This window comes from Vombatus ursinus, unplaced genomic scaffold, assembly GCF_900497805.2.
Source record: "Vombatus ursinus unplaced genomic scaffold, bare-nosed wombat genome assembly UNPS02014832.1, whole genome shotgun sequence".
Taxonomy (NCBI): domain Eukaryota; kingdom Metazoa; phylum Chordata; class Mammalia; order Diprotodontia; family Vombatidae; genus Vombatus; species Vombatus ursinus.
The window spans coordinates 26,172,110-26,187,634 of record NW_020954610.1 but is presented as its reverse complement, the minus strand read 5'-3'; the positions used below and the strand labels follow the sequence as shown (position 1 = coordinate 26,187,634).

The following is a 15,525-nucleotide window of genomic DNA, read 5'->3' as shown; positions in this document are numbered from 1 at the left end:
GATAGATAGATAGATAGATAGATAGATAGATAGATAGATAGATAGATGGCACAGGGTGAGTTGAAGATGAAGGAGTGATATGTGGAGAATAAAATTATGTGGTAAGAGAGGATTATACTGGGAGATGGAGAAAGGGAGAGGTAGAATGGGGTAAATTATCTCACAAAAAAAAACAGAAAAGAAAAAGCTCTTACAGTGGAGGGAAAGCAGGAGAAGGTGAGAGCGAATGAGTGAATCTTATTCTCATCAGATTTGGCTTAAGGAGGGAATAATATACACCTTCAATTGGGTATGGAAATCTATCTTACCCTACAGGAAAATGGGGGTTGGGGAGGGAACAAGAGAGCAGGGGGATGATGGATGGGAGGGCAGATTGAGAGAGGGGGTAATCAGAACCAAACACTTCTGAGGAGGGGCAAGATCAAAAGAAAGAGTAGAATAAATGGCGGGCAGAATAGGATTAAGGGAAATAGAGTTAGTTTTCCCAACATGACTATTATGGAAGTGTTTTGCATAGCTGCACATGTATAACCTTTATTGACTTGCTTGCCTCTTCAATGAGGGTGGGAGGGGAGGGAGGAAGGGTGAAAATTTGGAACCCAAAGCTTTAAAAACACGTGTTTTAAAAATGATTTCACATGGAACTGGGAAATAAGAAATATAGGAAATGGGGTACAAAAATCTATCCTGCCCTATAGGAAAATAGAGGGGGAAGGGAATAAGATAAGGGCGGGGAAGAGACAGAAGGGAGGACAGACTAGGGGAAGGAGTATTCACAATGCCTGCAATCTTGGGGTGGGGGAAAGGGTGAGATGGTGTGAAAATTTGGAACTCAAAATCTTGTGGAAGTGAATGTTGAAAACTAAAAATAAATAAATTTAAAAAAAGACATTAAAGAAAAAAAAGAGTTGTGAGGAACCTTGGAAGTTATCTAATCCATTCACCTCATTTTTATAGATGCAGAAACCCAGAAGGCTAAGTGCCTTGACCAGTATCACAGAAGTAGAATGTAACAGAAACTGGGATTGGAGCCCATGCCTTCTGACTCAAAATATTGTGCTTTTTCACAGTACCACACTGCCTGTTAGTGTTCCTTCTCAGTGGATGAGAACCTCCTTGCTCAGTACATAGCCTAGGGTCCATTATCATTCCTTGTCTTGGACCCTTAATCTCGCCAACACACTCCAAACCCCACCCTCAACCCAGAATGACTCACATCTTCTCAGTACTAACTGGATCTGTGACCTATCAGTGAGTAGTGAGTGACAGAGCTGCCAGTTGGCACCTGTTCCTGCTGTTTAAACAAAGTCAGACTACTCTATGCCAGATCTGGGACCTCTTCTTGACCTGATGCCCAGCAGCAGGCAGGCTCTCATTTAGTCCCTACAGTAGAAGTGCCCTCATGGCATGTTCGTTGCTAGACTTTATCCCTCTATATCTTTAAACCTCTCTGTCTGTCTCTCCCTGTGTCAACATAAGCTGGAATAATGATTCAGATTTTTTTTTCTTGGATGTCTCGATCAGAATTTGGCATGGTGCATTTTCTAGATCTTTGTGGAATAGTTGGGGAAAGCTTGGCTATGCTACTTTCTTCTACTCTGCCAACTTGGCTATTCTCCAATAGAGTGATTTCAAATGATAATACATGTCATTTTCCATTTTTGTAGTTTACTCTTCATATTTTATTTTATTGGGGGTGGGGGAGAGGACGCAATCAGAATTAAGTGACTTGCCCAGGGTCACACAGCTAATAAGTGTCAAGTGTCTGTGGCCGGATTTGAACTCAGGTCTTCCTAACTCCAGGGTCATTGCTCTATCCACTGTGCCACCTAGCTGCCCCATATTTTCAACATTTAAAAAAATTTGAGTTCCAAATTCTCTGCCTTGATCCCAACCCTTCCCCACTCATTGAAGAAGGCAAGCAATATAATATAACTTATCCATGTGAATTCTTATAAAACATATTTCCATATTAGCCATATTGCAACAAAAACGCAAGAAAAATAAAGCAAAAAAATATGCTGCACTGTTCATTCAGACTTCATTATTTCTCTAAACATGGATAGCATTTTTTGTCATGAGTCCTTTGAAATTGTCTTAGATCATTGTTTTGATCAGAGTAGCTAAGTCTTTTGTAGTTGATCATTGTTATGATATTATTGTTACTGTGTACAATATTCTTCTGGTTCTGCTCATTTCACTTTGTATCAGTTCATGTAAGTCTTCCCATTTTTTTTTCCAAAACCATCCTGTTTGCCATTTCTTAAAACACAGCAGTATTCCATCATAGTCATATACCATAACTCATTTGACCATTCCCCAACTGATATGCATCCCCTAAATTTCTAACTCTGCCACCACAAAAGAGCTGCTATAGATATTTTTGTACATACAGATCCTTTTCCCTTTTCTCTGATCTCTTTGGGATACAGACTTAGTAGTAGTATTGCTGGGTTGAGGGTATGCGCAGTTGTATAGCATAACATGGGCATAGTTCCAAATTGTTCTCCAAAGTGGTTAGACCATCAACAGTATATTAAAGTCCCAATTTTTCCACATCCCCTCCAGTATTTGTTGTTTTCCTTTTCTGTCATGTTAACCAATCTGATGGATGTGAGGTAGTATCTCAGAATTGTTTTGATTTGTATTTCTCTAATTATTGGTGATTTAGAGCATTTTTTTTCATATGACTATTAGTAGCTTTGATTTCTTCTTCTGAAAACTGCCTCTTCGGGTCCTTTGACCATTTGTCAATTAGAAAATAGCTCTTATTTTTATAAATTTGGCTCAGTTCCCTATATATTTGAAAAACAAGATTTGTAAAAGAGAAACTTGCTGTAAAAATTTTTTCCATTTCCTGCTTTCCTTGTAATTTTGGCTGCATTGGTTTTGTTTTTGCAAAATCTTTTTAATTTCATATAATCAAAATCATCCATTTTACTTGCTGTGATCCTCTCTATTTCTTGTTTGATCATAAACTCTTCCCTTATCCATAGATCTAACATTTTTCTGTGCTCCCCTAATTTACTTAATAATATCATCACCCTTTCTGTCTAAATCATTTATCCATTTTGATCTAATCTTGGCATACAATATGAGCTGTTGTTCTATGTCTAGTTTCTGCCAAACTGCTTTTTAATTTTCCCAGCACTTTTTGTCAAATGGTGTTTTTACCCCAAAAGCTTGGATTTTGGGGTTTATCTAACACTAGATTACAATGGTCATTTATTATTGTGCATTTTGTACCTAATCTATTCCATTGATCCACTACTCTTTCTTTTTTTAATCTTTTTTAAAATTTTTATGTACACAGCAGAACACAAAGAAAAGATTCTTTTCTGTGCTTCGTTCTAAGTTTTCTTTTATTTTCCACTATGCACTTTTTAATCTTTTTTCTTCCTCTTTTTCCTTCTGTGCTCCCCCCCCCAAGAAGGCTACAATTAAACACAAACATACATAATGTGTGTATACATACACACATATCCATATATGTTAAACCATATTGTACATATTTCTGTTTAAGAGTTCTTTCTCTGGTAGTGGATAGCATTTTCCTTCATAAGTCCAAGTCTTTCCAGGTTTTTCTAAAATCAACCAACTCATCATTTTTTATAGTACGGTGGTATTCCATCACAATCATATACCACAACTTGTTTAGTCATTTCCCAATTGAAGGACATCTATCATTTTGACCAATCTGATAGGTCTAAGATGATATCTCAAAGTTGTATTAATTTGACTTTCTCTCATCAATAATGATTTAAAGCATTTTTTCATATGACTATATATAGGTTGGTTTCTTCATTGAAAAACTGCCAGTTCATATATCCTTTGAATATTTATCAATTGGGGAGAGATGCATATTCTTATAAATTTGACAAAGTTCTTTATATACTGGGGGAAATTAGACTTTTGAAAGATGGTTTATGAAATTTTCCTCTAGTTTTCTGCTTTTCTTCTAATCTTGGTTTTATTTGTATAAGATCTTTTTAATTTAATATAATTGAAATTATCCATTTTACACCTCACAATACTCTCTATCTCTTGTTTATACATAAATTGTTCTACTGTCCGTAAGTCTGATAGGTAATGTGTTCCATGTTCTTCTAATTTTCTTGTGATATCTCTCTTTATATCTAGCTCATATATCCATTTTGACTTTAGCTTGACAAATGGTTTAAGATAAATTTCTGCCAAACTGCTTTACAAACAATTTTTACCAAATAATGAATACTTGTCCTAAAAACTTAAGTCTTTACACTTGTTAAGCACTGGTTTACTATATTTGTTTGCTGCTGTAAATTGTATGTCTACTCTGTTCCACTGATCTACCTTTTTGTTTCTTAGTCTGTACTAGGTAGTTTTGAAATTTACTGCCTTATAATATAGTTTGAAGTACAGTACTGCTTATCTTCCTTTACTTTTACTTTTTTTATTAATTTCTTTGAAATTTTTTACCTTTTCTTCTTCCAAATGAATTGTATTATTTTTTCTTACTCAGTAAAATATATTTTTAGTAATTTAATTGGGTTGGCATTAAATATATAGATTAGTTAAATAAAATTGTCATTTTTAATATATTGGTTTTGCCTACCCATGAACATTAATATTTCTCTAATTATTTAAATCCTGTGTTTCTTATAAATGACGTATTGTTGGATTCTTATTTTTAATCCATTGTGCTATTTCTGCTTTATGGGTAAACTACTCTATTGGCATTCAAAGTTATAATTACTAGTTGTGTATTTCCCTCCATCCTATTTTTCCTCATTGTTTATCCTTCTCACCCTGTTTACCCTATCCCTTCTTATGTATCTAATTAACTTCTAACCAGTATCTTGTCCTCTTCTTACCTAATCTACCTACCCTTCTAAGAGTGCCTCCTTTATCTGCTCCCCCCACCCTCTTAATTCTTAATCTACACACCCTTCTAAAAGTCCCTCCCTTATCCAATCCCCTTGCACTCTTATTTCTTTATCATTTTAGAAGACTCTTCTAGATGTATATGTTGTTCCCTATCTAAACCAGTTTCAATGAGAGTAAGATTCCAGTACTACCAGCCCTCTACCCCCACTTGCCTCTTCCATATCAGTTCTTCCTTTCACACCCTCATTTGTATGAGATGAGAACTTCCTTCTTAACTCTCCCTGCACAATTTTAATTTTTAGAATCAATCCATTTTACTCAGTACTGCCCAAGCCTTTCTTTCAAACTACCCAAGTAATGATGACACTCTTAAAGAGTACTGATAATATTTTTACATATAAGAAGTAAACAGTTTGGCCTTAAATCCCTTATAATTAGTCGTTAGTGTTTACCTTATGTTTCTACTGAATCTTATATTTCAATTTTTCTATCAAGTTCCAATCTTTTTATCACAAATGCCTGAAAGTCTTTCAGTTCACTAAATGTCCATTTTTCACTGTTGCTGTTCAGGATTATACTCACCTTTGCTGGGTATATTATTTTTGGTTGCAACGCTAGCTCTTTGAAATATTATGTTCCAAGACCTACTGTCTTTTAATGTAGAAGCTGCTAGGTCTTCTGTGATCCTGATTGTAGCTCCATGGTATTTTAATTGTTTTTTTTTTTTTTGTGCTGCTTGCAGTATTTTCTCTAACTTTGGAGTTTTGAAACTGGACTATGATATTCTGTAAGTATGCATCATGGGGTCTCTTTCAGGTGGTGATTAGTGGATTTTTTTTTCTATTTATGCCCTCTCATTCTAATATTTTAGGGCAATTTTCCTTGATATTGTATCAAGACTCTTTTTTTGTTGTTGTTGTAAGTTTAGGTAGTCTAACAGTTCTTACATTGTTGTCTTGATCTATTCTTCAGATTAGTTGTTCTTCTAATGTTTGACATTCTCTTCTATTTTTTTCATTTTTTGATTTTGTTTTATCATTTCTTGGTGGCTTATAATGGCATTAGTTTCCCCTTGCCTAATACTAGTTTTCAAGGAGTTATTTTCTTCCTTAAGTTTTTGGGTCTCTTTTTCTAATTTGTTGACTTCTCACAATTTTCTTGATTTTCTTGGATTGTTCTTATTTTTTCCCCTAATTATTCCTCAATCTCTCTTATTTGATTTTTGAAGTCCTTCTAAGCACTCTTTTTCGGTTTGTGACTTGACATTTCTCTTTGAGTAAGGAGTGGCTTTTTTAACTTTACTGTCTTCCTCTGAATATGAACCCAGATCTTCTCTATCCCCTTTGGTATCTATGGTTGGGTTATTTCTCCTTTGCTTATGAATTTTTATTTTGTTTATTTTATTTTTAGCAGCTTATTATTATTATGGGCTCTAGTCCCAGAGTGTGGGGAATGGTGCTCCAGGCCTCAGGTGTTTCTTTTGTTATTTTCTCAGCTCTGTACTGGGGCCCAATCTCAGGCACTCCTTCCTACCCCTAAACCATGGCTAGGGCCCCCCATGTGTGCTGTCTTACAAACACTCTTGCTCCCTGTATTCGCTCTGGCAGCTACAAACTTTAGCTCTCCTCTCTCTCCTAGATACAAAACCAGGGACTCCATTCTTCTTCAAGTGCCCACAGCCAGCAGAGTCCCATACCTCTGCTAATGCATTCACCGAAATCTCTTCAATAGCCCCAGTCAGGGACCATGTCTGATCATCATAGCTGGCCCTGGTGTCCCATGACAGTGTCCGTCAATCCTTCAGTCTTCCTTTGCTCAGGTGTCTGACCACCCTGTCTGTGAAGTGAAAATTCGCGAGGCCTGACCCCAGCTACCCCCAGTGCTTGTTTATTGTTTCAGTGGAGTCTGCTTGGAGGGGTCTGCCCTTTACTCAGACATAATGTTGGTCCCTGGAAGTAGGGTCTTTCCTGAGGTCTTCTCAAATTTTCTTAGGAGGACAACTGCTTTACCCCAACTTTTATTTATTTCTGCCACTCTGTATTCACTTTGGGGCAATGTTCCATCTTTTTAGTGGGGGAAATTTGGAGAGTGGAGTTTTTTGACATACTCTGCCATCTTTCTAGAATCTTCTCCATTACTCTGTTTCTTAGCCAGTGATTACTGTTTTGTAATAAATTTCAAAATCTAGTATTGCTAGGCTGTCTTCCTTCATATTTTTTTCATTTAATCCCCTTGATATTCTTGACCTTTTGTTCTTCCGGATGAATTTTGTTATTCTTTTTTCTAGCTCTATAAAATAATTCTTTGGTGATTTGGTATGGCACTGAATAAATAAATTAATTTAGGCAGAATTGTCAGTTTATCATATTGGCTCAATCTACCTGTGAGCACTTAATGTTTATCCAATTGTTCCAACCTGTCTTTATTTATGTGAAAAGTGTTTTGTATTTGTGTTCATATAGTCCCTGGGTTTTTTTGTTTTGTTTTGTGTTTTGTTTTGTTTTTTTTGCTTTTTTAGCTAGGCAATGGGGTTAAGTGACTTGCCCAGAGTCACATAGCTAGTAAGTATGTGTCTGAGGTCCTCCTGAATCCAGCCTGGGTTTTTCTTAACAGGTAGACTCACAAGTATTTTATATCATTTGCAGTTATTTTAAATGGAATTTCTCTTTCTAGCTCCTGCTGTTGGGTTTTGTTGGAAATATGTAGAAATGCTGATGGTTCATGTGGGTTTATTTTCTATTGTACAGTTTTCTAAACTTGTTAATTGTTTCAACTAATTTTTTAGTTGATTCTCTAAGTTTCTTTTATCTGCAAAGAGTTATAGTTTTGTTTCTTCATTGCCTATTTTATCTTCTCTTATTGCTATAGCTATTTCTAATACAATATTGAATAATGGTGGTGATAATGGACATCCTTGTTTCATGAACCTGATCTTATTGGGAAGGCTTCAAGTTTGTCCCTGAAACAGATAATGCTTACTCTTGGTTTTAGACAGATACTACTTTTCATTTTAAGAAAGACCCATTTGATTCCTATGCTTTCTAGTGATTTTAATAAGAGTAGGCGTTGTATTTTGTTAAAGACTTTCTGCATCTAATGAATCAATCACATGATTTTCATTGGTTTTGTTATTGATATGATCAGTTACACTGATAGTTTTTTTAATATTGAACTAGCCCTACATTCCTAGTATAAATACCATTTGGTCATAGTTTGTGATCTTTGTGATATATTGCTGCAATCTCCTTGCTAGTATTTTATTTAAAAATTTTGCATCAATATCCATTAATGATATTGGTCTATAGTCTTCTTTCTCTGTTTTTGCTCTCCCTGGTTTAAGTATCAAAACCATATTTGTGTCATAGAAGGAATTTGGTAGGACTTCCTCTTCACCTGTTTTTCCAAATAATTTGTATAGTATTGGAATTAATTGTTCTTCAGATGTTTGGTAGAATTCGTTTGTGAACCAATCTGGCCCTGGGGATATTTTCTTAGAGAGTTCACTGATGGCTTGTTTAATTTCTTTTTTTAAGATGAGGTTATTTAGGTATTCTATTTCCTCATCTGTTAATCTGGGTAATTTATATTTTCATAAATATTCATCAATGTCGCCCAGATTGTCAGATTTATTGGCATGTAATTGGTCAAAATACTTCATAATAATTGCTTTTAATTTCTTCTTAATTGGTGATGAATTCACCTTTTTCATTTTTGATGCTGGATATTTGGTTTTCTTCTCTTTTTTTTTCTAAAATCAAATTAACCAATGGCTTATCTATCTTATTGGGTTGGTTTTTTCCCCATAAAACCAGCTCTTAGTTTCATTTATTAGCTCAATAGTTTTCTTTCGGTTTTATTCATCTTACCTTTGGTTTTCAAGATTTCCAATTTGGTGCTCAATTTGGGGATTTTTAATTTGTTCCTTTTCTAGTTTGTTTTTTTTTTTACTTGCATGTCCACATGTCCAGTTCATTGTTCTACTTTTTCTCTCTTTTATAAATGTATGTGTCTAGAGATATAAATATTCCCAAAGTACTGCTTTGGCTGCATCCCACTCATTTTGGCATATGGTCCCATTGTTGTCATTTTTAATGAAAATATTGTTTCTGTGGTTTGTTATTTGACCCACTTGCAAAGGTTGGATTTGCAGAAGTTGGTAAATGAATGGACATGGGAGTGAGGGATAGAAAAAAGTAGTAAATGACTTCAAACTTGCAAACCTAGGTAATGAGAAGCTTGGTGGTGTGCTGGAAGGAAAGAAAGAAAGAAATGGAGAAATGGTGGGCTCTAGAAAGATAAATGAAATCTGTTTTAAACATGATGAGTTTGAGATGCTTATGGGATAATCATTTGGAGATTTGACATTTAGTGGTACAGGACTGAATCTCAGGAAAGATATAGGAATCATCTGCATTGAGATAACTGAAGCCATGGAGCAGGTCAAACTTCTATGAACTCCTTTCTGAATGTTTGCAGTATTTTCTTTTAATTTTTTACATGGGAGCTCTGGATTTTGTCTGCCATTATTGCAACTTTTCCTTTTGGTCTTCCTTTCAGGAAATGATTGGTAGATTCTTTTTATCTTTACTTTGCCCTCTAGTTCTAATAGATCTTGGCAGTTTTCATTTATGATTTCTTGAAATATATTGTCCAAGCTTTTCTTTCTGTCATGGTTTTCAGAGTCTAATGATTCTTAATTTTTTTTTCTGTGACTACTTTTCCAGGGCTATTGTTTTTTAAATCAGATATCTTCTGTTTTCTTCTACTTTTTCCAATCTTTTAATTTTGTTCCAATATTTCTTGCTGTTTCATGGATGATTGATTTTTGTTTGCACTTAATAATGTGTTTTATAAATTTTTGTTGACTGACCATTTGGTATTTTCTAGTATTCTCTTCCAGCCTTCAGGGAATCCATTTCTTGGCTTTATTTATTCACTTATTTATTTATTTATTTATTTATTTATTCATTCATTCATTCATTCATTCATTCATTCATTCATTCATTCATTCATTCATTTATTTATTTATTTATTTATTTATTTATTTATTTATTTGCAAGGCAATGGGGGTTGTGACTTGCCCAGGGTCAAACACTAGTAAGTGTTAAGTGTCTGAGGCCAGGTTTGAATTCAAGTCCTCCTGACTACAGGGCCAGTGCTCTATCTACTGTGCCACCTAGCTTCCCCTAACACTTTCTTTTCTAAGTTATTTGTTCCCCTTTCAGTTTATTTCTTCAAGAGTCTTTATTTCTTTTTTTTCCCTTTTGCTTATTTTTTTCCTAAGTATTCATGTAGTCCTTGTGGAAAATCCTTTTTTCCCTTTTGAGTGTCTGCTTGAAATTGTTATGTAGTTAGAATTGCAATAATTTTATACAGGTTGGTGTTCATGTCTTCTCTACCTTTAGTTATTGAATTGGGATTTTGTGCCAGGGCCAGGCTCCACCCCCTGCTGTGCCTTGGGTGGGGTGATTTGCTTTGACTGGTGTTATTTTGGGTTCTTTCACTGACCTCCCTGTCTTTGGGTTCACCCTCACACCCAGTGTTGATCATTATTTAGTCTGGTGAGAATATCATGGTTGCTGTAGTAGGTGTGAGGGAGGCCTGTTCTCCAATTTATGTTAGCTGAAAGTGTGTTATCTGGCTCTTCATAGAATTTTTCTACTTCATTCTGTGCAAAAGATATTGGCAAATAAGCTGTAGTTATCTTCCTGGTGTTCTGTTTATCATGCTCATCATGAATAATGAAAGATGAAGTGACTGAATATCCCATGAAATGTTTTCTATTACCTTTGGGCACACAATGAAACCAACTTCTTTATTCATTTCTTCAAGAAGAATCTGTGACTCATTCTCTCATTTAGCTGCAACTTATTTATATCTTCTGGTTCTACTTACAGTACAAATATCGTCATGGATATTCTTCATTTCCTTCATTGGTGTCCACCTGCTGATATTGGTAAAAGAAACAAGTAAACCAGTGTTTATAAATTGTCTAAAAATTGCAATGATAAACCCACTGATACAATAACAGATATGATGACAGAAAAAATGTTTTCAACAGTCATTAAAGATGGTGGTGCCAATGTCATCTGACCTGCACCACACCTTCTAGTCACACATTCCCTTCCTTCTTTCTAGGCCATCACGCCTGCTTTGTTATTGGTGAGTTTTTTCCCTTCAGTTCCAATCTTGATCCTGTAGCTAACAAGCCATCTTCCATTTTCATATGACACCATGTTAATGGCACATAGCCCTGGAATATCCTACAGTGCCTTCTCAACAATATTCACAAGAAACTCAAGACAACACCTCTGTCAGCCCAGAAGAAAGGCAAAATGATGAAGAACATATAGTACTTTAATTAATTTTCATGGGCAATATAACTAGATTTAATATAAGGAAAAGATTATAGTTGATTACATTTGGGAAACTATATAGCACTTTCAATAATTCCAAGCTACCTGCTGCTGCAAATATACACATATACATATATACATACATATGTGTTTTATATATGTATATGTCATAGTGATCTATATATCTATAAACATATGTATGTTTGTGTAATCAGAAATTTAAAAAATTTAAGCAGTGAAACTGAAATTTAATATTTCATGTTATTTATTACCTTTGCTTTTTCTGGTGTTTCATGAAAATCTTTGTGTGAGATTTCTGAAGATTTCTGCTCCAGGCAGGTGCTTTTATCTTCTTCGTCTAATGAATGAAGAGTACATCTATTGAAGGGAGTTTGGGATGGGGCAGAAGTAGAAGAGGTGAGATAGATCAGTTTTGCAGGGTATACAAATTTTTGTAGGACTAAAGATTTTTAGAATCAAAGACATTGATCTGAATGTTTTTGTTGATGAAAGTTCATTTACTAATTTTAACTATTCTTTTCAATATGATACAAAGAATATATCCTTTCCTTTTCCAGGAAAGAAAAACAAATTAGGCGGGTAGAAGAGGAAATTGAACAAGAAAAACAAGCAGCAGATGGCATTATTAAAAATATGTCTCCTGAAAAACAAGTCAAGTATATAGAGATGAAAACTACAAATGAAAAATTATTACAGGTAATGGCAATGTCTTTCCTTTATTTTAGGTTAAAATTTATTAAACACATTATTAAAAAACACATTATAAAACATTGCTGGTTTCCATGGTACATTCTCAAGTTGAATAATAAAACTAGCCTTTTGGAGCTCTCAGTGTCTTGAACTCCAGAAACCAGTCTCCTTCACTCAATGGCAGTGGCAGCAAAAGCCCAACTCTTGAATTGAAGGCAGCAATTAAAAAAAAAGATAAAGAACTACAAGGATTATATTTAATAAATGAAAAGAGCAGGAGAATTGACAAAAGAAATAGAAAAAAAGAAAAATGGAAAAAAATACAAAGAAAAAGAGTTTCATTGTTATGGCAGTAGTATAAATTAGAAGGGGCAATGAGGTACAGTTTGACAACTAAGAAGAAATATGATGATAGTGACAGAAAATAAAATAGCTCTACTGTCTAAAGGAGCTAGCTGACTATACCATGAAAGACTCAAAGCATTAGTGTGCCATTCTGAAAGAGTTGTGTAGATGTTTAGGTGTCCAGTAATTTCTTCTATCCAGAATGGATTATTCCTTGCTGATGCCAGATAACCCAGTTTTTATTGGGTTGTATTTTGCTTCGGTTTTATTCATTGCTGCATCTCTCTTACCCTGAAATTTATACCAAGTCTTTCTATTTTATCTATATAAATATTCTCTTTGTTTCATCTGATGTATGTTACAGGGACACACAGTAATTCTTTTATTGCCTTTTCATGCTTTCATGTAAATACAAGTGCATAACAGGACACAAAGTTTTCATATCTATCACCTGTCTTCTCAGGGCATTGAAATCTTCCATGCACTACAACTTTGCAGCCCTCAAAGGAAGACACAGCAATACTTGGCCTTTCCCACTTTTTTCATTCCCTGATTTGCCCTGCCCCCCCCCAAAAGCCTGGAATCTGAAATAAAGTAAATTTGAACCAGAACCAGGAAATATTACCCTTCTCATCTTGCTCCTTGTTTAATCTCTCTGGTATCCATTGCTTGGTCCCAAAAGATAAGTTCCCCAAGAAGTCATGATTTTGGCCCAAGAAAATTTCAAGAAGTGTTATTTTAATCTTGGTATGGGGGTCTGAAGCAGCTATTTGGATACTGTGTAAGTGCTACCAGCCAATTTAATTCTTGATTTGATATGTTTTTCCCTCCATTCAGAGAGGTCAAGAGGATTATTGTGCTATAACACAATATAAATGTGAGTTGTAGTGCAAATAGATAGTACAGAATTATACCTTGAAATAAAGGCATCATAGAAATGTCAAAATACTATTAAAAGAGGTTCTATTATCTAGAGACCTTTTATGAGAAATTAATGCATTCTAGCAAAGGAGCCATGCTAATTGCCAAAGGCTTAATACAAGCTCCAGCACTCCATTTATAACTGAAGATGGTGAATAAATAAGTGAATGAATGAATGAATGAAGGAAAAAGCACTTGTCAAGCAGTGATCTTAAACAGTTATGCTTTTTTTTGAAAGTCACTAGATATACAAGTCCTGTAACTTTCAAGTGTGAAAGTAACATTAAATTTGGCGGGTTAGTCAATGTTTTTGCAAAGTGGTATTTTTTGGTAAGGATTTTTCTCTTTAACAAAATACAGACATACCTACCTCTCTCTCTCTCTCTCTCTCTCTCTCTCTCTCTCTCCATATATATATATACATATATATATAGATATATATATATACATGTATACGTGTTGTCTATATATATGCTATCTATATCTACATGGACTTTAACAAGATAAAGGAAATAGAAAAATAAGATACCCAAGTTCTAGACAAAATATATTTTTGGTAGTTATTAGAAGCATCATAATACGATGGGAAAAAATGCTGGTTTTGGAGTCAGAGGACCTGAATTCAAATCCTGATTTTGGCACTCAATACCTATGTGACCTTGGGCAAATCATTTCACCTCTGTGGGCCTCATTTTCCATTTGTAAAATGAGGGGTTTGGATTAGGTGACCTCTAGGGTCTCTTACAGCTTCAAATCTCTGATTTTTACTTCAAGTTAATATCTGTAATTTTAAGAATGTTAAGAAACAACTTATTTTCATACTTAGGTCACACTAACACTTGGCATTTTATCTCTTTTATCTAGGAATTAGATACACTTCAGCAGAAATTAGATTCACTGAACATGAAGAAAGAAGGTCTGGAAACTGTATGTATGGAATTAAATAAAAGCTCTATTATTACCCAAAACAGAAGATAATTGGGCCTAATCAAATTGTAAACTAAATTATTAGGTTAATGGGACTCATAGCCTTTTACTTTCCTGGTACAGAAAGTTACAAATTTGTGAGTTAGTGATTTGAAATAGTTCAGCAATTCTACTTTTGATTCAAGATCATAAATATTCTAATTGGAGGAAGGAAGAAAAAAGGGAGTTCCTTCTGTACACCAATACAATTCTATTTCAACAACAGTGAATGTTACTTAATTCCAACCCTGCATGCTTTTCTTCTCCTTCTCCCATCTTCCATCTGCTTTTCTCAGTTTTTGTTGTAGATAGGCAAACGGCAGAGTGTAGCTATGTTTTTTAATTGGCAGAATTGTCACCATCTGTCAGCTACTGAATAAAATGTCAGAATGTTATAAGAGTATATCTTAAGACTTTGCCCTTAAAATAGCTGTTTACCTGTTTATTTTCAGATATTAAATATAGTCAATATCTGATTATTTCCATGTGGTAAATCACTGTAGACTATCTGCAAGTGGTAGGACATAACAGAAATACACCTTATTCAAGGAGCAGGGCCGCTACATTGTCCTGTGTGGATGTCAGGATTTTCCACTACACAGATGTCACTTTGCTAAGTTATTTGAGTTGTGGTCATGGACTTAAGTTACATGCCAAGCGTTCTAGCTACAGGAATAGGGCCAGTAACCACAACCATCTTTTTTTTTTTTTAAGTCCATCAGTCTTCTTCCATGGAAAAGAGATAAATATTTTTCTTTTCATCCAGTTCTGTGACTTTATTAGCATAGGAACTCTCTGTGAGGAAACTTCGCCTACTAATGTAGATCTGTAACTTATAATCTTAGAAAATTGCCTAGGACACTGAGAGGTTACGTGACTTACCCAGAGTCATAAGGCCAATATGTATCAAGGGACTTGAACCCAGATCTTCCTGTATTCTGTCCTCTACTAAATGATGCCTTTTAAAGATGTGTCATATATGTTAAGAAATGTTTTCAGTGCTATCAACTTAAATAAAACGTGAGCCTCTAAGTTCCTAAAGATTATAGTGTGAAATATATCAATTAACAAATATTTCTCCAGTAACTTATATGTGTCTTAGTGCTATAGGTCTACAAATTAAATATAAAACATAGTCCTTTCTCACATTGAACTTACAGTTTATTCAGAAAGATTCCATTTTCACACACAAGTGCTGAACAATACAGCATCTAATAAAATGTTAAATTATGTGGTCGGCTAAGTTGGATAGCTAGGTGGCAGTGTTGTGTAGTAGAAAGAATACTAGACTGGAAATCAGGAGACCCCACCCTACACACACACACACACACACACACACACACACACACACACACACACA

General features: G+C 34.7%; 1 protein-coding gene across 2 annotated transcripts in view; it reads left to right on the top strand.

The window, feature by feature from the left end:
- Positions 1-15,525, top strand: part of IFT74 (intraflagellar transport 74) — a 135,170-nt gene that overhangs the window by 56,060 nt on the left and 63,585 nt on the right. For both annotated transcript variants that reach the window (XM_027839330.1, XM_027839329.1), the window contains exons 9-10: positions 11,801-11,939; positions 14,064-14,126. In XM_027839330.1, coding sequence (XP_027695131.1) covers positions 11,801-11,939; positions 14,064-14,126 — 202 coding nt within the window. The remainder of the gene's footprint in view (positions 1-11,800; positions 11,940-14,063; positions 14,127-15,525) is intronic.